This window comes from Pecten maximus, chromosome 16 (genome assembly GCF_902652985.1).
Source record: "Pecten maximus chromosome 16, xPecMax1.1, whole genome shotgun sequence".
In the NCBI taxonomy this organism is placed as follows: domain Eukaryota; kingdom Metazoa; phylum Mollusca; class Bivalvia; order Pectinida; family Pectinidae; genus Pecten; species Pecten maximus.
In genome coordinates, this window is record NC_047030.1 from 10,589,361 (window position 1) to 10,610,907 (window position 21,547).

The following is a 21,547-nucleotide window of genomic DNA, read 5'->3' on the forward strand; positions in this document are numbered from 1 at the left end:
AGAGTTGATGAGTTTCGTTGTCGTGCTGTAAGTTGTTAATACAATCTTTTCAATCACGACAATTAAGTCTTGAATATATTTCATTACACATTTATTTGTTCCTTCCTGTCGACAACCTATAACAATAATACAAATAATAAAAGACAATGACAAACTCTAAATACAGAAATACATACGACGACTAACACTAGGTATATCGCGGTACATGTACAAAATCACGCGGACAAAGTATTAACAACTTACAGCACGACAACGAAACTTATCAACCTTACATTTACACCAATTGAATTAAGATATACATAGCAGTCTACTTAGCTTATATTTTGAATATATTTGTAAAGACTATCACTTACCCGAGCACAACTGGATAATCTCATCTTGCGCGAGCATAAAGATGAGTTGACTTTATCTGTATTTATCAACGCCCGTACAGGTCAGTCCCAGGCTTCAAAGTGACAGGGAAAGGACAGGTAACATGCATGCACGCACACTTACATCAACAACCAATCAGAACTATTTCCCAATATGGACAAATATACAACCATACCCAATCATCACCCCTACATGGACTTACGTCACACCTAAGACTGGACACTGCGACAAGACTGCGACAGGACACTGTACACGTACATAACATAATATATAGAGACACGGGTCACTACGCACGATACGAACCCTATACGCACATTCATTATGCCGCACAGTGTTTATAACAATAAACAACCTGGTGACATCCTCCCCCTCTTAGAGTAAATGCCTCCTGGCATCTAACCTGAAATTTAAAAATGTTCGGTAATCAAGCACAAACATGACTTAGTACCAAATTTGAACCTGTGAGTAAACAAGAATAAATGCTTATTAGATTAATATAATCAAACTTTACTGGCTCTGAAATGAAAATAAGAAACCGTCATTAACGCAATTACTAACAAACACACCATGTAAATGAAAATGGGGAATTAGTTAGAATTGAAACTAAGTGTTGTCACATAACCAGGATGAACTTAAGTCACACCCAACTGAGTACACTAGATTCCTAGCACCTATGCTGAAAAGGAATTATCTATACCTCACTTAAACAATTAAGGAGTTTGCTGTGGAATTCATCATACCAATCCACTACATCATAACCATATCCACTAGATATAAATGTATGCCTGCTTCCCTAGAAAAAAAAACAGCAAAATGATTAAAACTTCGCCTAAATAAAACAACAAGTACTCTTGTACCCCTGTACTACAGAAAGCCTATTTACACAAATAGTTCCTCCTTGTCAGACAAGTTACTCTGACCAACAAGTTGTTGTACCAAACTTCCAAGTCTGTCTGGCTGACGAGTATGCAGTACTGGTCTTACCCGTAAATTTCCAGTTTCCCTCGCAAGTGAATTATACGACCACATCGGGAAGCATCACTTCCTTCCTGTCTATACGTCGAGAAAGCCCATCAGCATCAGCATTGTTCCTGCCTGGTCTATAAACGATTCTGAAATTGTAGTTGGACAAGGACGCTAGCCATCGATGTCCCGTAGCATCAAGCTTTGCTGAAGTCAAAACATATGTTAGCGGGTTGTTGTCAGTTCTTACCTCAAAAGTATTACCGTACAAATAGTCGTGAAATTTGTCGCACAAAGCCCACTTCAGACATAGGTACTCCAATTTGTAAGCGGGATAGTTCTTCTCACTATCTCTCAATCCTCGACTGGCATAAGCTATTACCCTTTCCTTTCCGTCCTGCAGTTGATAGAGAACTGCTCCCAAGCCATCAAGAGATGCGTCGGTGTGAACAATGAATGGCTTTGAGAAGTCCGCATATGAAAGTATAGGTGGAGAAGAAAGCATCTCAATAATCTTCTCAAAAGCCTCTTGTTCAGGTCTCTCCCAGTTCCATATAACTTTCTTCTTCGACTGAACCGTCTTCTTGTCAGTAGGATGTCCAACTAGCAAATCATCCAAGGGCTTCATTATTCTGGCGTAGTCCTTCACAAAACGACGGTAATATCCCGTAAATCCAAGAAATGTACGTAAGGACTTCACAGATGTTGGCACAGGCCATGACTTCAATGCTTCTGTCTTCGCTGGATCTGTCTTTATTCCCTCTTCTGACACTATGTGTCCGAGATAGCACACCTCCGTGTGAAAGAACTTGCATTTCGAGGGTTTCAACTTCAGATTATATCGTTCAAGTTTTTCAAACACTGCCTCAAGTCTGTTCAAGTGCTCTTCAAATGTCTTCGAAAATATCAATATATCGTCTATGAAGATTAGACACTCCCTCAGGTTAAGTTCTCCCATGCATGTTTCCATAAGTCTCTGGAATGTAGCTGGGGCATTTGTAAGACAAAAAGCCATTCTCTTGCACTCGTAAAATCCTAACGGTCCTACAGAGAATGCTGTCTTCGCTTTGTCCTCTTCTCTCATCTCAACCTGCCAATATCCCGATCGTAGATCTAGTTTGCTAAAATATTTGGTACCAATAAGTGTGCCAATCGTATCATCGAACCTGGGCAAGGTATAAGCATCTTTCACCGTTCTGTTGTTCAGCTTCCTAAAATCTATACAGAAACGTAGTGTTCCATCTTTCTTCCTTACCAGCACCACGTTCGAGCAAAATGGACTCTTGGACTCACGAATTACTCCAGCGTCCAACATACCTTTCAGGTGTTGACGTACCTCCTCATACATAGATGGGGGAATTCTGCTATACGGATCCCTAAAAGGCGTGTTATCAGTTAGGTTTATGGCGTGCTCCACAACAGTTGCTCGTCCAAGATCATTCGCCGACTTCGAGAATATGTGGTCCCACTTACCTATTATCTGGGTGGCTCGTTCCATCTGCTCCTCGGTAAGACTTTCCTTGTTGATGTGAACCCCTATTTCCGCAATGTCTTTGGTGCCCGCCGTACTCCTCTCAGATGAACCCTCTGGTTTCCAAGTGTCCACCACCTTAACCTCACTAAGGGAGCATAATGGCGACCTATGTGGTATCCGAATGGTACGGGTAGTCATGTTACAAACCCGCACGGGTACCCTAACTGCCTTACCTGACGACGCTCCTAAACGGACCGCTCTCGGACAAATCGTCAAGTCATTCTTCATCGTGAGACTGGGTTCAGTCACAGCGGTTTCCACACCCTCTACACCTCGGGCCATGCCATAGATTGTCATCACTCTATTGGGAACCAATGTAATTGGAACATTGTTCGTAGTCCTCACTGCTACGGTAGGAATGTTTGTCATGGTATCAATAGCAATTCTCCACGCAGCTTCCATCTTTGTATCTTCATGTTGCACCCCAGGCTGGTTACATATTCTAAGTAGGTTGGTTCCCACACTAACAGGTACACCGGAGTTGAAATCCGTGGGTGGGGTAACTAGTACTGGTACACAAAATACACCATCTGAAATAAATGGAACAGCGATCTCTGCCTCAGCGTCGCCTAAGTATGGTATGCTTGAACCAGCAGCTCCATATATTTCCAAATCAAAACCGGAAATACTCCTGAGTCGCGGTTTAGAAGATAAACTTTCATAAAAATCCTTGGACATACATGTCACCATCGACTCACTGTCAATGAGGGCAACAGTTGTCCTCCCATATATATTAATTGTACCTACATTAACGCTACCAACCATACGATCATGCAACGCCTTACCTTTTTGTTTGTTGTTACATTTAGGGCTCTTCAATTCCTCACTGAATTCCTCTGTTGCCCTTCTACAGAGGAAGTTACTCGTTTGGGTGACGAGTATCCTGGTTACCCCACCCACGGATTTCAACTCCGGTGTACGAGTTCTTTCCTGGAGGGGGAGTATGTAACCCTGGTAAATACTAGCCGCAATAAACCGATCGAGCTAAAGAGAAGATCTCTCTAGCCGAGCGGTATCTTGCGGCTAGTATTTATCAGGGTTACATACTCCCCCTCCAGGAAAGAACTCGTCCTCGAGTTTCCAGGGGTAACAGCGATGCTTTCGCAAGCAGCGATGAGCATCATTCCCGAGTCCCTACATTGGCGCCAATGTAACAGAGTGCAGGATTAATTAAATTCAAATCACTGCCTCCGCTAGGGATCGAACCTGGGACCTCTGGCTTACTAGTCTTACGCTCAACCGATCGAGCTAAAGAGAAGATCTCTCTAGCCGAACGGTATATTGCGGCTAGTATTTACCAGGGTTACACATGTATCGAATAGATAAGGATGATATGCACTCCATTCGGGGAAGTGACTTTCAAATGTCTGTTAATTGCATGTGATGTCTATTGAGCACTGCATGTAAATTTGTATTTCGCTGGTCTTGTGATTATCTTAACTTTATACACGACACGACACATTTCAAAGGCACAGACTAAAACGTAATCAATTCCTTAGATAACATGACCGGAGACTATATTTACCAGTGAGGACAATCAGACAACAAGTTCCTAAAAATAATTAAAAATGTACGAAAAGGTCATGTGTCCTGTAGCTGGATTAAAATTTTGGTGCCTGAGAGTGTTTCATTACGTCACAAGACCTTCATTTATATTACACTCTACTTGATGCTTTCAGGTGTGTGAAAAGTGTAAATTGAACATAGGATCCGACTTCGAACGTTTTTGTGTTAACTGTTTTCGATTATCGCAGTGTACGGCTTAGAAACCAGTATGTGGAAAAAGCCACAGTAACATTTTGATTAGACTTTGTAATGTATATCATGATATAATACCATTGAACTAACCATGACTTTGCTTGGTTTCAGCGATTAAGCCATGACTTTGCTTTGCTTTCAGTGATTTAGCCATGACTTTGCTTGAATACTACTGATTTAGCCATGACTTTGTTTGACTATCAGTGATTTAGCCATGATTTTGCTTTGCTTTCAGTGATTTAGCCATGACTTTGCTTGAATACTACTGATTTAGCCATGACTTTGTTTGACTATCAGTGATTTAGCCATGACTTTGCTTTGCTTTCAGTGATTTAGCCATGACTTTGCTTGAATACTACTGATTTAGCCATGACTTTGCGTGACTATCAGTGATTAAGCCATGACTTTGCTTGAATACTACTGATTTAGCCATGACCTTGCTTGACTATCAGTGATGAAGCCATGACTTTGCTTGAATACTACTAATTTAGCCATGACTTTGATGGACTATCAGTGATTAAGCCATGACTTTGCTTGAATACCAGTGATTTAACCATGACTTTGCTTGACTATCAGGTATTTACCATGACTTTGCTTGACTATCAGTGATTTGACCATGACTTTGCTTGATATCAGTGATTTACCATGACTTTGCTTGACTATCAATGATTTGGCCATGACTTTGCTGGACTATCAGTGATTAAGCCATGACTTTGCTTTACTATCGGTGATTTAGCCATGACTTTGCTTGACTATCAGGTATTTACCATGACTTTGCTTGACTATCAGTGATTCAGCCATGACTTTGCTGGACTATCAGTGATTAAGCCATGACTTTGCTTGACTATCAGGTATTTACCATGACTATGCTGGACTATCAGTGATTTAGGCATGAATTTGCTTGAATACCAGTGATTTAACCATGACTTTGCTTGACTATCGGTGATTTAGGCATGACTTTGTTTGACTATCAGTGATTCACCATGACTTTGTTTGACTATCAGTGATTTAGGCATGAATTTGCTTGACTATCAGTGATTAAGCATTGTCACGAAGCATATTAGCAAAGTAAGTATTTTAGTATGTAATATATAGTATATTTTGTTACAGAGTATGGTATTTCGTTCCGATATGTATTGGACGAAGATTTCGGACATTATACTGACCAATGTACAGGTAAAAGTATTCACACACAGTCACTGACCGCCATACTGGTAAGACGTGTGTCATTTTTGAGGCCATAACCAAACATAGAGTCGCAAAGACCACCAATTAACGAGGTAAGTATCTTTTACTACCATCTTATTCACTCTATGCAAACCTGTATTACTATATTTTTTCTATTTCCAACGGGTTTTTAGATCATTTACAGTGTGCATGTATTAAACAGGTAGGTTTAGGCTAGGTACGGGTGCGCGTCACTCAAGCGTAACTTTTTTACGTGTACATTGTGCGATTACAGTTGGCCACATCGATGTATAGTACACATTATAGTAATTGTAGAGCATAATACTAAATTCTACCTGTATGTTATACTATATAAGATGTATATATCATCATCATCATTTATTCTGCTGCGCAGAACTTGTCATACATATACTGTATAATACATTGTAGTAACTGTTGGGTCAATTCTGATTCATTTATCTATGTTAGTTTGTCTATTATATAGATAATAATATAAATACATGTATATACATAGAGATATATGGACATGCACACTAGGTCATTATAATATGTGTCGTTTAGTCATTTTGTTGTTTAGTTGTAGCTTGATGCATTTAGGAAATGTAATTATTATATCAATATGAATGGTTTATGTATGGTGTGTAAAAGTTCTTATGGCGCGTTGGCATAATTTTATACGTCTGTACATTACAGATGTCTGGTTTTCACGTTGGGACATGGACCCAAACAAACACGGCCTGAGGTGGATGGATTTGTGGGGAAGACAACTGACGGTGGATTATGTCGGTTCCACATAGAGGAGCACTCGCAGAACCTACTATACGATAGGTGCAGCAGTGGCACATAGAGGTCAGAGTGGCTTGCTGGATACAGGCTGCGGCTCCAGCAGTGTGTCATCATCAGATGATATATGGTTTGGGAACGTCCTTATTTGGTTAAGCGAAACCATGGACTGTTCAAACGACCACGTTTCGTCATTTTGTCATATCCTATGACAGCCATATGGAGGAGACAACATTTGTGTAGGCCAGGAGACAACATTTGTTTAGGCCAGGAGAATCGATGAACTTTTCGGAGACATTTATATATATGCAGTGTAAATACCATCTGAGTGAGTGAAAGAGTTGTGTGTTTAATGGGTAGAGTGTGTATTGTGTATATTTGTAGTAAATACATTGTAAATATTGTAATCATCTCCCTTGTTTATTTTGAGATTCACCGCCGCACTCCTACACTACAATTTTGGTGGCAGCGATGGGATTGTTGTTGGTGTATTTCATTTCAACAGGTAGATTATCATTAGTATCTTCTGATAGCTATAGACCGTAGGTGTTAGGATCTTTGACCCGATTTCTCTTTGCTGGGCTGTACTTTATCTTCTTTACTGGAAGTATTGGACCGGATTGTATTCCGCTAGAGGTAAGAAGATCATTCCATTTCATGACCAAGGTAAGTAAGCATGTTTATTTGCTTGATCCTCTTGTAAGTTTTAGTTGTAAGCCAGGTGGTGTTTACTGGTAGTTTACTATTACGAGACTCAACAGTGAAGATGGCTACTATACAGTAACTACTGGCACTTGGTAAAGAGATGAGGTATGAAGGGGAGGACTTGCAGAGATTTGTTAGTGAACAGCAGGCTTTACAGCGAGAGGACAGAGCTGATGCGAGAGCGGAGCAGCAGGCTAGAAGAGCAGAGCAACAGGTTCAGGCACAGAGGGAACATGAGGTGAAAATGCAGGAACTCAGACTTCAGGCGGAGTTAACCATTGCGAAGGAGAAGAGGGAGACAGCTACTAAACAGGAGGCTTTACTCAAGGAAATACTGGAATTGGAACAGCATGTCGCACAGAAGGAGCATTTGAGGAAGATGGAGCTCGCAGAAGCTGAGGAGAAGAAACCCCATATTGTGCACCAGACGGCAACATCCTCTTCTATGAAGGGTCCGAAACTTCCACCATTTGAAGAAGGAAAGGATAGAATGGACGCCTACATCAGTAGATTTGAGCGTTATGCTACTGCACAGATGTGGGAGAAGCAGAACTGGGGAGCAAACCTTAGTGCGTTGCTCAAGGGTAGAGCATAAGATGTTTTTTCTAGACTTCCGGTGGAAAGGGCGCTGGATTTCGATATTTTGAAGACAGCACTTTTGAAGAGGTTTGAGCTTACCGAAGAAGGATTCGGGAAGAAGTTTAGATCAGCTAGACCTGAAGTGGGAGAGACGTTCGCACAGTTTGCCGTCAGACTGGACAGCTATTTTTCTGTGATTTAGCCATGACTTTGCTTGAATACTACTGATTTAGCCATGACTTTGCTTGACTATCAGTGATTAAGCCATGACTATGCTTGACTATCAGGTATATACCATGACTTTGCTTGACTATCAGTGATTTGGCCATGACTGTGCTTGAATACTACTGATTTAGCCATGACTTTGATGGACTATCAGTGATTAAGCCATGACTTTGCTTGACTATCAGTGATAAAGCCATGACTTTGCTTGAATACCAGTGATTTAACCATGACTTTGCGTGACTATCAGTGATTTAGCCATGACTTTGCTTGACTATCAGTGATTTAGCCATGACTCTGCTTGACTATCAGTGATTTACCATGACTTTGCCTGACTATCAATGATTTAGCCATGCCTTTGCTTGACTGTCAGTGATTTACCATAGCTTTGCTTGACTATCAGTGATTTACCATGACTTTGCATGACTATCAGTGATTAAGCCATGATTTTGCTTGACTATCAGTGATTTAGCCATGACTTTGTTTGACTATCAGTGATTTAACCATGACTTTGATGGACTATCAGTGATTTACCATGACTTTGCCTGACTATCAATGACTTAGCCATGACTTTGCTTGACTATCAGTGAATTACCATGACCTTGCATGACTATCAGTGATTTAACCATGACTTTGCTTGACTATCAGTGATTTAGCTATGACTTTGTTTGACTCTTAGTGATTTACCATGACTTTGCCTGACTATCGGTGATTTAGCCATGACTTTGCTTGACTATCAATGACTTACCATGGCTTTGCTTGACTATCAGTGATTTACCATGACTTTGCATGACTATCAGTGATTAAGCCATGATTTTGCTTGACTATCAGTGATTTAGCCATGACTTTGTTTGACTATCAGTGATTTAACCATGACTTTGATGGACTATCAGTGATTTACCATGACTTTGCCTGACTATCAATGACTTAGCCATGACTTTGCTTGACTATCAGTGAATTACCATGACCTCGCATGACTATCAGTGATTTAACCATGACTTTGCTTGACTATCAGTGATTTAGCCATGACTTTGTTTGACTCTTAGTGATTTACCATGACTTTGCTTGACTATCGGTGATTTAGCCATGACTTTGCTTGACTATCAGTGACTTACCATGACTTTGCCTGACTATCAGTGATTTACCATGACTTTGCGTGACTATCAGTGATTAAGCCATGACTTTGCTTGACTATCAGTGATTTACCATGGTTTTGCTTGACTATCAGTGATTAAGCCATGACTTTGTTTGACTATCAGTGATTTACCATGACTTTGCGTGACTATCAGTGATTAAGCCATGACTTTGTTTGACTATCAGTGATTTAGCCATGACTTTGCTTGACTATCAGTGATTTATCCATGACTTTGCTATGTTTCTCAGGGTTTTACGTTTTGGTGAACTTAATGCATTGTTCTGACGTACATTTTTGAGTGAGTTTTTCATACTGACTGTGCTCAAAAGTAAAAAACGGATCATTACCTGTTTACAGCTTTTATAGCGAGACAGTTGTTTGAAGGCCAAGTTGGTCACACAAAAATCGGTACCACTTTTTTACCGCTTGGTCATACAAAACATTTTTTGAGATAATGAGGATACGTTAAGCTCTCTGCAATGGAGATAACATTGATGATGGCTTTTCAAATGTCACGTGCGCTGCTGGAGTGCGTGCAGTTAAGACAGGTATGTTGCTGATTCCATGAAAAAGCTAGAGGTACATTGTTGCAAAAGTAACACAAAATTTAGAAATGTTGATATATATTAATGAATAGTAGTAATAATTATGTTATATGCTAGGGTTCCTCTAATTTCCCTTACTTTGTTATTCCTATACACGGATGCCTAGTCGGCAAATACTATAGAAGACAGGAACTACTTGTCTGTCGACACGGAGATGTAAGTGTGCAGGTGTGGAGATATAAGTGTGCAGGTGTGGAGATGTAAGTGTGCATGTGTGCAGATGTAAGTGTGCAGGTGTGGAGATGTAAGTGTGCATGTGTGCAGATGTAAGTGTGCAGGTGTGGAGATGTCAGTGTGTAGGTGTGCAGATGTAAGTGTGCAGGTGTGGAGATGTCAGTGTGCAGGTGTGGAGATGTAAGTGTGCATGTGTGCAGATGTAAGTGTGCAGGTGCTGTGACATCACGATAGTCGATGAGTATCGGGTAAACAGGTGAGTGTCCCATTCCTAGCCGTATTGTCATGCTATTATTACCTATCATTAATTTATTAATGTATTATTTTTTACTATTCATTTGTTTATAAATAATTTTTCCTAGTATTTCTGAAAAGACATATTGGAATGTTTTGTCGGTCTGGCCTAAAATAAAACCCAACTTTCTGAAATCTTATGCAATGGAGGCTGGAGCAACTTTTTATCTACGCACTACAGGAGTTGCTTGATAGAATAATTTAAGGTGTTGAATGCAAGTCTTATTTTGTCTCTTATATAACGTATTTCTTTATATTCTACAATTGATGTTTAATACACCTCGGTCTAGTCGGCAGATACCATTTACATGGTTAAGGGTAGATGAGACCAATATTCAATATATCTTTTTAAAAATCAAATGAGGGATCATTTGGGTAATGTTATTGCAAAGAAAACTATTTAAGGAAAGGTTGTGTCTCTTTATGTGTTTAATTTTTGTGTTAAGATCGGTAATACGCTACCAGTCACTTTACTTTATTGTTGCCTTATTCCGATATATATTGAGTCAATACTAATTGTCTAATAAGTTTATTAGCTAAACAAATAGAATTCTTGTTTTTACAAAGTCTCTGTATTCGTAGAAAGAATAATGTAGACAGTAGATCGAATGTCATTAACAACATTTTATAACAATCGAATCGCCTTCTTTGCAAGTAATATCTGGACAAAATTTTACGAACTGATTTGAGATAGAATTTGACTGGCTGCTTGCCGCAATACATGTGTAACTAAATATCCTTTAAACAGTAGCATACAACATCACATTATTAAGTATATTAATAATATATTAGTATATTCACTTTGTTAAGGTTATTGCAAGATATTGTTAACTATAGCAGTGATATTCCTCAGCTGCATAAAATCTCTACGACATCTAGCAGTTAGATTTTCACATTAAACACCATGATCTTTTCCGCCAAATAATCCGGATTTTCTCCACCTGTGTCTTCCCGGCGATTTGTCTGGTTTTTTTGGTTTTTGTTTGTTTTATTATAGACCATCTTCTCTTGTGATTGGTCAAAAATTAGGTTTAGATGACACCAATTTTCTTTGTGACACTCACTGGAGTCAAAATACCCACTGAAGGTTTTTTTCTTTTTTAAATTTCTTCGGTAATGTTTAAGCAGAAGGAAATACACGAGGAATAGTCATCTCAGTAGTTTAAAACGGCACAGCGACGACAGTCTATACAATGCCTGTCACAACAAATGCATAAAAGTGTACCTAGTGTTATAAAAGCATCCAATTATTAACACAAAAAATATCACAGTGGTCTAATAATGATCGTTTTTTGAGACTTCCGATGATAATCCAATAAGAGTAGCCTGTCGTGTTAACCATTGATTGGCAGAGGAGTCGATACTCATGCAGGTAAAAATAGGTAGTTTGCATATTTATATAAAGAAGGAGTCAAAAAGGTGAAGTTGTTACCTAGGTGAGAGCTTTGGTTTTTTTTTCTTTTATAATCAAAGTAGTTATGTTTTGTTGGTATGGTGTAAATTATGAAAATTATTTAACAAGTACACTCAACCAAACTTCTACTCACTTATAACAGGGGACAGACAGGTTTACTTGATTTCAGTCACATGACTAGAGATTATCCAAAAAGTCATGTGACTGAAAAAAGGGCTGTTTTATGCGACTGCCAGGTTGTGTCCCGCTCTGTCCTTCTTTAGGCCAGGTCTAGAGGCACTAGACTTACACACTTTGTGTTCTGGAGACCGATAACTGCGAGTTGGAGGTATTGGTATGTGTTGGTGGGTTTACAGTAAATAATGAATGTTAGGGAGTGCATTGTTTGTTTGTGAATAATTGTATTATTTGATTATTTTATTTTTATTTTACTGTCGTCATCTTTGCTTCGCTGGCAACTTGAGTACTTTAGTATGGACACAGACAACGTTCTACGAGATACTTAAACGCCCCAGAATATTCGGTTTTTTAAATGTAAATCTTATTTTTTTTTGTATATCACTAACTTATTTATGTTACTTTATCGACACAAATGATGAACGTAAACGTTTGTTTACAATTTGAAGATTCATTTTTTTTTATCATTATTTTTTTCAATTCACCAATTTGTAGAGGCATATCGATTGTGTTAAACATAAGCCATCCTCAGAAAGCCCAAGATAATTTGAATTTCATCACAACACCTTATACACAAAAGGTCATTCCAGATAAAAAAAAAAAAAAAAAAAGGCCACCCCCAAAAATGCCCTCTCCACCCAAAATCCTGGATCCGCTTATGCATACGTACTCGATGCACCGAAACAAAAGATCGACCATTCTGCGTAACCCAAGAAAAAGTTAATGCGACAGGTTGGTAGAGATGGGGCATGCTTTTGTCTCTTCGAGATACAATATTAATCATTTTCCACTTTTAATCTAAGATATACAATTCGAAGCTGAATTCTTTGGAGTTGGGGGGAGGGGGGTAACATCATGAAATACTTTTGCCATTGTCTAGACACATACAACAACAAATTATTGTTTAAAATTGATTATAAGCACTCTTTGTTGGCGCTGTTGTATATTCTATTGTGGTTTACTAATTATTGATGATTTTTCCGTTCGGTTAATTTGAATATGCTGTTAACTAACTGACGTTTTTTGTTCTTTATGTCTTTATTGATTGACTGATTAGACTATGTTATTGGTAAAGAGAGGTATATACACCCGTGTAAGTTAATCATATTTTAATATGTAATGTTGGGGTTTATAATTGAATTGCGTATCATCTGTAGCTATAAGATACCCCAAACCAATATGTTGTGTGATGCTATCTTCGAATGTGCTGTTTTAATCAGGATGTGGTACATAAACAGATGTCATTGTAATTAGTATTCATTTACATTCCCTGTCTGGTGTGAAGACGTCTAAGGAATCCGATCATTGTCTAATATTTCCCATTGTTTTCCATTACGCTCTTTGATGTCTAGAATCAACATAAATATGGATTCGAAGTTCATTTGGATGTTCCTTGTAGGATACACTGTAATCGTGAAAGGTAGGACTTTTTTTATTTTTACAACTAAACGAAAATAGAAGAATGACTAATCTTAATTGATTAAGTGTGTTAGAGGTTGATTGTTATCATGTAAGAATAGTGTTAAACGTAGGGGTCTTTGTGTTGGAGTGTATGATGTATAACCCTAAATTGTAATGTATTGATTAAATGGGCGGGACACCAGGTTTGATGTGTAGGACGCAAGGTTTAATTGTTTGACGCACGGTTAAATGTATTGGGACGCCATGCTTAATGTGTAGGACGCTAGTTTTAATGTGTGGAACGCCAAGTTAAATGTGTTTGACGCCATTTTAAATGTGTTAGACGTCAGGTTTAATGTGTTGAGACGCTGGGTGTAATGGATTGAACGTCAAGTCTAATGGGGAGAACGTCACGTTTAATGTATTTGGACATTAGTTTTAATGGGTTGGACGCCAGGTTTAATGTGTGGAACGCCATGTTTTACGTGTTTTGACGCCAGGTTTTACGTGTTTTAACGCCAGGTTCAATGTGTTGGGACGCCAGGTTTTATGTGTTGAGACGTCAGGTTTGATGTGTTGGGACGTCAGGTTTGATGTGTTGGGACGTCAGGTTTGATGTGTTGGGACGTCAGGTTTGATGTGTTGGGACGTCAGGTTTGATGTGTTGGGACGTCAGGTTAAATGTGTTGAGACTTCAGGTTTGATGTGTTGGGACGTCAGGTTTGATGTGTTGGGACGTCAGGTTTGATGTGTTGGGACGTCAGGTTTGATGTGTTGGGACGTCAGGTTTGATGTGTTGGGACGTCAGGTTTGATGTGTTAGACGCCATGTTTAATATGTGGGACGCCAAGTTATATGTGCTTGAAGCAAGGTTTAATGTGTGAGAAGCCTGGTTTAATGTGTTTGGACGCAAGATTTAGTCATTGGATCAAATGATGAATTTTGTGAGGACATTCGAATCTGGAAACTGATGTTTATATTATCATTACTATTTGTGTAGGTAACATACCACAGAAGGATAGCCTTTCCATGGGTGATTTTTTTTTGTTAAGAGTATTACAACTTTGTCATGATATGCAGTAAAAATAAAAAAATAAATCATTGTATACTATAATTGGTATACTTCATTATGATGTAGCTAATGCAGGCTTCCCGTTCCGAAAATCGTAATGATGAACATATGTCAAATGCAGATTAATTCTGTCTTTGGGATAGAGATACTTAATTTCGAATTGGATTCAGAAAAAAAATACGTAGGGAATCGTGTCGTTTTGGGTAAAAAAGATTAATGTGTTTTGAAGTGGTTACCATGGTTTTTACAGGTCTGAACAACAGACAAATATTTGCATATCTAAAACATGTGCCTCATTTTTCAGAATGTATTACTGTATACTGCTATCGTTGGAGAATATACATGTACTATTTGACAACGAAAAGTTATTTCGATAAAATGTACAATTTGTTGAACCTGATGTATATGTTTTTGAGTTGGAACCAATGATCTTTGTTTAAAAATATTTTATGTATAAAGTTTGTTTTTGAACTAGTGTTTTTTGCAAATAAAACAAAAAAACAAAACAAAACTGACAGATATATAATTTAGCACGATATACATATAATCTAATATAATAGACACATAATTTGATATGATAGATATATGATTTAGTATGATAGACATATAATTAAGTATGGTAAACACATAATTTAGTATGATAGGCACATAATTTAGTATGATAGATAAATATTTTAGCATGATATACATTTCATTTTAGTATGTGAGACAGATCATGTTTGTACACGAATTTTTTAGTATGTCAGACATATAACTCGCAATTTTACTTCAGGAAAAGGCTTGTGTAGACTATACCTGTTGCCGAATTCCTAGTGTCGCAAAGATCAACCAACTAAAATATTCTGAAATGGGACTACTTCAGTAGCGCATCCTCGTAACTCTATTATCTCCATTGTTTACCAACATCAACTGAGGTTAATAGTTTAACTATGGAACATTTTAAGGCACAGACTCATGTATCTCTATACCTTAAACTGATTTCTCTGTTCATATGAAGAAATCGCGATTTAAGAAATCATCACATATAGTCGCTTTGACACAACCTGATACTTAAGTGTTGCAGATAATCGTTAATATATGATTTAAAGAACTGCATCCTATGTGTCGCATATAATCTTGGCAGCCACAAAGGGATCGCATTATCTATTCTTCTTGCTATTCATATGACACCAAACCGTGCATGGTAATATTGAGCAGAAACGGAAATTGGGATAGCATGGGAGAGAAATAGTCATATGAAAAGGATGCATTTAGGGAAATCGTTTGGAAAAAAGAAAAGATTTAAATATGGTATATATGCATTGGAAGTGGTTTCGTCGTTAAAAATCCCAAAATAGAAGACTCTGCAGGGATACCGTACATTAATTTCTACATTACAAAGCACACTGTTTTGCTAAAGCGTTTTATGTTCCCCTACCGGCCCCGATAAAAATAGTAACAGTGACCTTGACCTAAACAACCTGACACTCAAACTTATTACAAACTCTATGTCCCTTTTTTCAGAGTAAAGTTTGATTGAAATCTCTCAAGGTATGAAGCTGCTAGAGCGCTGACAATTTTTGGCGAAAGTTTAACACGGAAAGGTCCCCACAGGAATTGGGTTTTTTTTTGTTTTTTGGGGGGGAGGGGGGGGTATGGTGGTATTTTTATGCCTTTTATAACTATATATATCGGGGTTTTTTCCATTTAATCCATACATCGATATCTCCAGAAGACTTTGTTGCTCAAATTAATACAATGTATATAGATTTCGATCGGAGGATCACGTTGGCTAGAAAAACACCGCATTAATGTAGACGACTGGAGGATTATTTTGAATTCCCGACATCGGCAATTAATTGATTTTCATTAACAAGTATACAAAAACAATAAAATCGCCATGCTTTATTTTATTGTATACATTCATTTGTAAGAACGTCTATAAGAAAGATTCTAATTTTGTAAGACTTAATTTGAAGAAATCGCCTTTCTTGTTTGTAAATAATCGAATTTTACTCAAGTCTCATTCGACAGCTTTTGCTGTTTTTCTTTATTGATATTTACATGTACATGTACATATGTACATCGTTGTCAGAATTAGTTATAACGTTTTTATTTAAGCCCGGCAGTAGCGGTATGTTATATTGTTTATAGACCGATTATTAACACACCTCTCGTGTGTTTGGTCTAAAATGCTGAAGCCTCTGGAAATTCCTTGTTACTATATATAGCTCAAGTCACCGGCCTGCAATGTTAACCTCGAAACAGATATTCTTCGATCTCAGATTTGCACAAAATTTCATGAAGACCTGTATGTCCGGGCTCGACCAATCTGAAAATGACAATAATTACAATAATATGATAACACATGTGAACATAACCTATTTCCATAGATATTACTACATTTTACTTTTAATCTGTTTCGTCACAGGATATCAAGAGTTTAGCTCGGCCAATTGTTTAACCGAAGGAACAGTGAATTGTTCACAATACATAATTTGTACCGAAGACGTAGACATCAATGTTTATCCTGGAAGAATAAAAACACTGGTCTACGATATCTATATTCCACGAGGACTGACACAGGAAGCGTCTATATTAGTCTCCTCGCCTCCCGACATGGCTGTTGTAATATCCGATGTACACCTGACTTATCAAGATGATTCCTTAACAATGACAAATGGGACCTATATCCCAGTAATTACTGAGAGAACATGGATGGTAAGTGATTGTTTGGTTTGTTTGGTTTGTTTTTGTTTAACGTCCTATTAACAGCCAGGGTCATTTAAGGACGTGCCTTGTTTTGGAGGTGGAGGAAAGCCGGAGTACCCGGAGAAAAACCACCGGCCTACGGTCAGTACCTGGCAACTGCCCCACGTAGGTTTCGAACTCGCAACCCAGTGGTGGAGGGCTAGTGTAAAATGGTCGGTACACCTTAACCACTCGGCCACTGCGGCCCCAAGTGATTGTGAAATTACATTAAGATAAATAAATCAAGTACAAAATATCATATGTATTGTTTTTACAAGAACAAAATCAGACTATTATAAATTTCAGAAAACAATTCTTTGCTTATGTAAGCACAAATGATGACTACGGATTGTTTGAATCACCGACAGTCATGAGTGATGGGTGTAAATATTACAAATATTTAAATGAGTGATGAGTTTATGAAATAGCTTTGGTATTAAACTTTCGTTGTAACCCACCTAAACATGAAAATGTCTAATATACAAACAAAATTCGGTGAATTTATTTGCAACTTTCCTGTCAACACGAGAACCACGAACCACAAAATGTTGCAACTTATCTATACTAAGCTGGGAAGGTATTATAATGCACATGAATCAAGAAAAAATTGAAAATTGAACTCGGTCAGATTACTATCTGGTTGACCTTCATTTAAAAGAAATGAAAAAATAATAATAAATATACCGCCTTGTTGTGGTCACCCCATGTGAACTTCAGAAGGAGATATGGTTAAAGATTGTTTTATTTCATGTTAACACGGCATGACCACAGTAGGTGTCCTCTAAAGGTGGATATTTATAGCGAAATTATACTTACAAATATGCCTGGATATGATTGCATGACACCCCATCCGTCACATCATACTTGCAACGGAAAAACTTTTGTATAACTGCAATGCAACTGGCTAATATACACATACGCTTAGTTTGCCCAAAGAGGTACAACTCGCGCTACTCGTCTGTGATCCACGAACCATCCTATCCCTTATCGATTGATTGTGCATCAGCAGCTAGCAATAACAGTACCACGCATCGCTGCTTACGATATCACAAGTGAGAGACACAGCAATTGAATCGTATCGCTGACGGAACGCGGGCACAGAACTGGACAGAGGGGTTTTCTATATGTTTAACAGTCTAAATTCGCCCCGTTTTCGGAGAAAGCATTAGTTTCTTCTTGTCTCTTGGAACAGTCATTAACCGAGGAAGCCAACATTGTTCTCCCCGGCTGTAGTGTTGCTAACAGAACGTTGACAGCAACTGATATAAACACGGGGAAATCTTTGGGCCTTTGTAAGGTACATGGAAAGTAACGCTTACAGTATAGTAGAATAGTAACGAAAATAAACCGGATATCTTCGATATCTGCAAAAGGATAGCGTAGAAATTTTTGTGCTGATCTGTATAATATTGTTATGCATCAAGATACATATTCTCCTTGGTCGAAATGAGCTTTTGGATTCCATCTAGGAACAACTATTTTTGTATGTGCGGTATAAGACAAAATGAAATTGATTTGCTATCTAAAATGGAAAATCAACAATTATCACGTTTAACATACAGCCTAACTATAAGCAGTCCCTGCTGGTTACGTTCGTTGTAATTAGTAAAGCCAGAGAAAAGTGGATTGCGCATAATGCAAACCTCTAACCACACTTTGTAAATATTCTATTACCATATTGGATATGAATCAGGACGGGTTTGATGTTTGTTGATATGTCAACACCCTAATACTCATTTGATATTGAGACTTAACCCGGTTATGACCTAGATTTGTATGGTTGGTGTCTATAAAATCTATAATTTTGATAAACTTGTTCTCGTTTTTATTAATCCGCAATCAGAATTTGGAATGATGTTAATAATATGAAGACAGTTGGAATCAATAAGGAAATATTTGTCAAATAATACGGATTGGATGTGTTTTTCTTATTATAGCTCCTGGCTTTCAGCAGACAGGGCACATACAATTTTGGAGAGATTGACTGCAGCGGTAGTCGTGTATTACGAAATGCTACTACAGAAGCCACCATTGTACCTCCCCGGAATGCTTCCCACTCGACCGATTCGACCAGTATAGTGACCAACGAAAATGCTAGAGAATCTACTCTACCAACAACTGCGACCGATTCGACCAGTACAGTGACCAACGAAAATGCTAGAGAAACTACTGTACCAACAATTGCGACCGATTCCAACAATTCTACAGATTCCATGAATAGTACGGATCCTACCAATTCCTCTTACATAACAACTTCTCCTAATACTGTTAACGAAGACCCTTGTACCTACTGTTTAGTTAAACTAGCTGTGGCATATCTAATGGCAGACATAACAGACGTGTCAGACAATTCCACACGAGTAGTAACTACAACAATGGCTTCGAAAAACATAACCATTGAAGTTTCTACAACGCTAATGTTGAGAATAGTACAGGTGAGTATACCTTCATAAATGTATACCTTAATTAATTAAGTATTTAGTGTTATATACTTATATTTTATTGCAGAACGGTATATCAATATGAAAAAAGTAATTTTCACGGTTATTTTAGTATGGCAGTGACAATATGTACACAACGATACACGTCAATTCCAGTCCGAATAAAGATAACATTGAAGTGTTAGAGCCAAAATGAATGACTGTATAATACAGCTGTTTTATCCTCTAGGATTTAACAGCGAGATCCTAAAGGCCTAGAACACATTAGAGACGATTTGCGGGACGACGCTTTGATACGTCTTAAAAAAAAGTCAATAAGGTGGGGGTGTGCAATAGTTATATCATTCAATACAATTTTAACAAGTTTTCGATATTCAGTGATGATAACAATGAGGCATAAAAAATATTTATTTGTATAAAAATATGTTACTCGCGACCGCGTGGGTTTCCCCTCCCGCAGTAAGACCATTCACGTGATTCAATCCGGGACAACAAGCGTTATCAATATCCGATTGTATGCTATTTTGTTTTCCCGATCAGACCTTAAATTCTTTTAAAGATGAACTATGTTTCGCCAATGATGTAAAAACAATGTTTGTAATTGTTACTCTAACTAGAGGATAAATTATTGGAAAACCACCACAGAGAATGAGACATTTTCGCCGTTACACAAATCACTGTCAAGGAAACACTGTATGGTGTGCAAGGAACTTTAAAGCATTATAATAATGAACAAAACACATTACACGTAGTAAGCTCTGACAAGGTCCATTCGAGAACGGACAAGATTTGTCTTAAAGATTCATTTAGCTTTACTGCGATGTAGAACGTGTGAATTTAGCTAGAATATCAGATAATAAAATAGATGACTGTTGATACATTTCTGTTTCACAGGCGTATACATCATTATACAAAGATTAGATACATAACAGCATATCTTATATAAATACTTGATGTACATTACAGAATACCGCAGTGATGTCTAATTTTTCGACGGATATTCCTGATCAAGTGGAATTTTTACACGGTTATTTAAACAAATTCGAAATACGAATGAACCTTAAAAGTCCTTTATCAGCATACAAACTTGCGTTAAGCAGCTCTGATCCAATTTTAAAAATTGTTTCATTGCGCACATTACTTATCGGTGAGAACTACGAAGATATCATCACAACAGTGACTGACCAATCGATATGTTCTGGAGGTTCGGACACAAAGGTTTTAGACTTCGGTTACCTTCCAAACAAAGGTAAATGTGTTTATGCGACAATATGTCCATTACATCAGGCGGTGTGATATTGCATTTCTCTAAAGGAATGTGTTTATTGATACTAAAAAGAAAAAGAAATGCAACAGAAATTGTCCATTTACTACATGAAATAAAACGTTTGATGCAAGTTTACCATATCAAAATGAATAGCCTTCTAGGCCTATCAAAATCGTGCTACCAAAAATATATATTTTATATAATACAAGTAATAGCTAATTGGATTTGTAGACCGGTGCCTCTGTATTAAGATTCGATTTATCCAATAACTTATGTATTTAATTGTTGTTTTATTTTGTTTAACCTTTTAGGATATTATGACAGCAACGCTTCGTCACTAGCAGATATCATAGTATTTGAAATCATATTGTCAATGAAAGACGTGGTGGCAGTTGGGGATAGATTTTCTATTTATATAGACATGGAGGTAGACTCCATGGAGGTAATGAACTCTACGAAGTATTTCAATGTATTCAGCGCAACAAAAGTAAGTATAGAATTGGCAACATAATGCTATTGTATAAAAATACATTGCTTGATTTTGTAATTCTAAAATAGTCATCTTCGTTAAGATATGTGTGCAAGTGAATTCCAGCCTAATATCTGTAGTGCTTTATATATATATATATATATGGCGCAGCGGTATAAGCTGCGGGTATTTCTGGCTAGGTGATTGGGTGCCGTAGATCGTGAGTTCGAGGCCCGGTCAGGGCACGAGTCAAACAGTTGTCTT

At 37.8% G+C, this 21,547-nt stretch overlaps 1 protein-coding gene across 1 annotated transcript; it reads left to right on the forward strand.

Moving 5' to 3' along the window:
• Nucleotides 1-13,102: 13,102 nt before the first annotated feature.
• LOC117314690 lies at nucleotides 13,103-21,491 on the forward strand. The gene is made up of 5 exons (XM_033868777.1): nucleotides 13,103-13,323; nucleotides 16,787-17,076; nucleotides 19,044-19,541; nucleotides 20,514-20,796; nucleotides 21,126-21,491. The coding sequence occupies exons 1-5, from the start codon at nucleotides 13,248-13,250 to the stop codon at nucleotides 21,323-21,325; spliced, it is 1,347 nt and encodes a 448-aa protein (XP_033724668.1). The 5' UTR covers nucleotides 13,103-13,247; the 3' UTR covers nucleotides 21,326-21,491.
• The last annotated feature ends 56 nt before the right edge of the window (nucleotides 21,492-21,547 follow it).

Bases quoted from the DNA above. Each gene is read 5' to 3' on its own strand.
- LOC117314690 (XM_033868777.1), top strand. From the start codon at position 13,248: ATGTCTAGAATCAACATAAATATGGATTCGAAGTTCATTTGGATGTTC. The intron at 13,324-16,786 runs GTAGGACTTTTT...GTTTCGTCACAG, and splicing joins ATACACTGTAATCGTGAAAG to GATATCAAGAGTTTAGCTCG. The intron at 20,797-21,125 runs GTAAATGTGTTT...TTAACCTTTTAG, and splicing joins CGGTTACCTTCCAAACAAAG to GATATTATGACAGCAACGCT.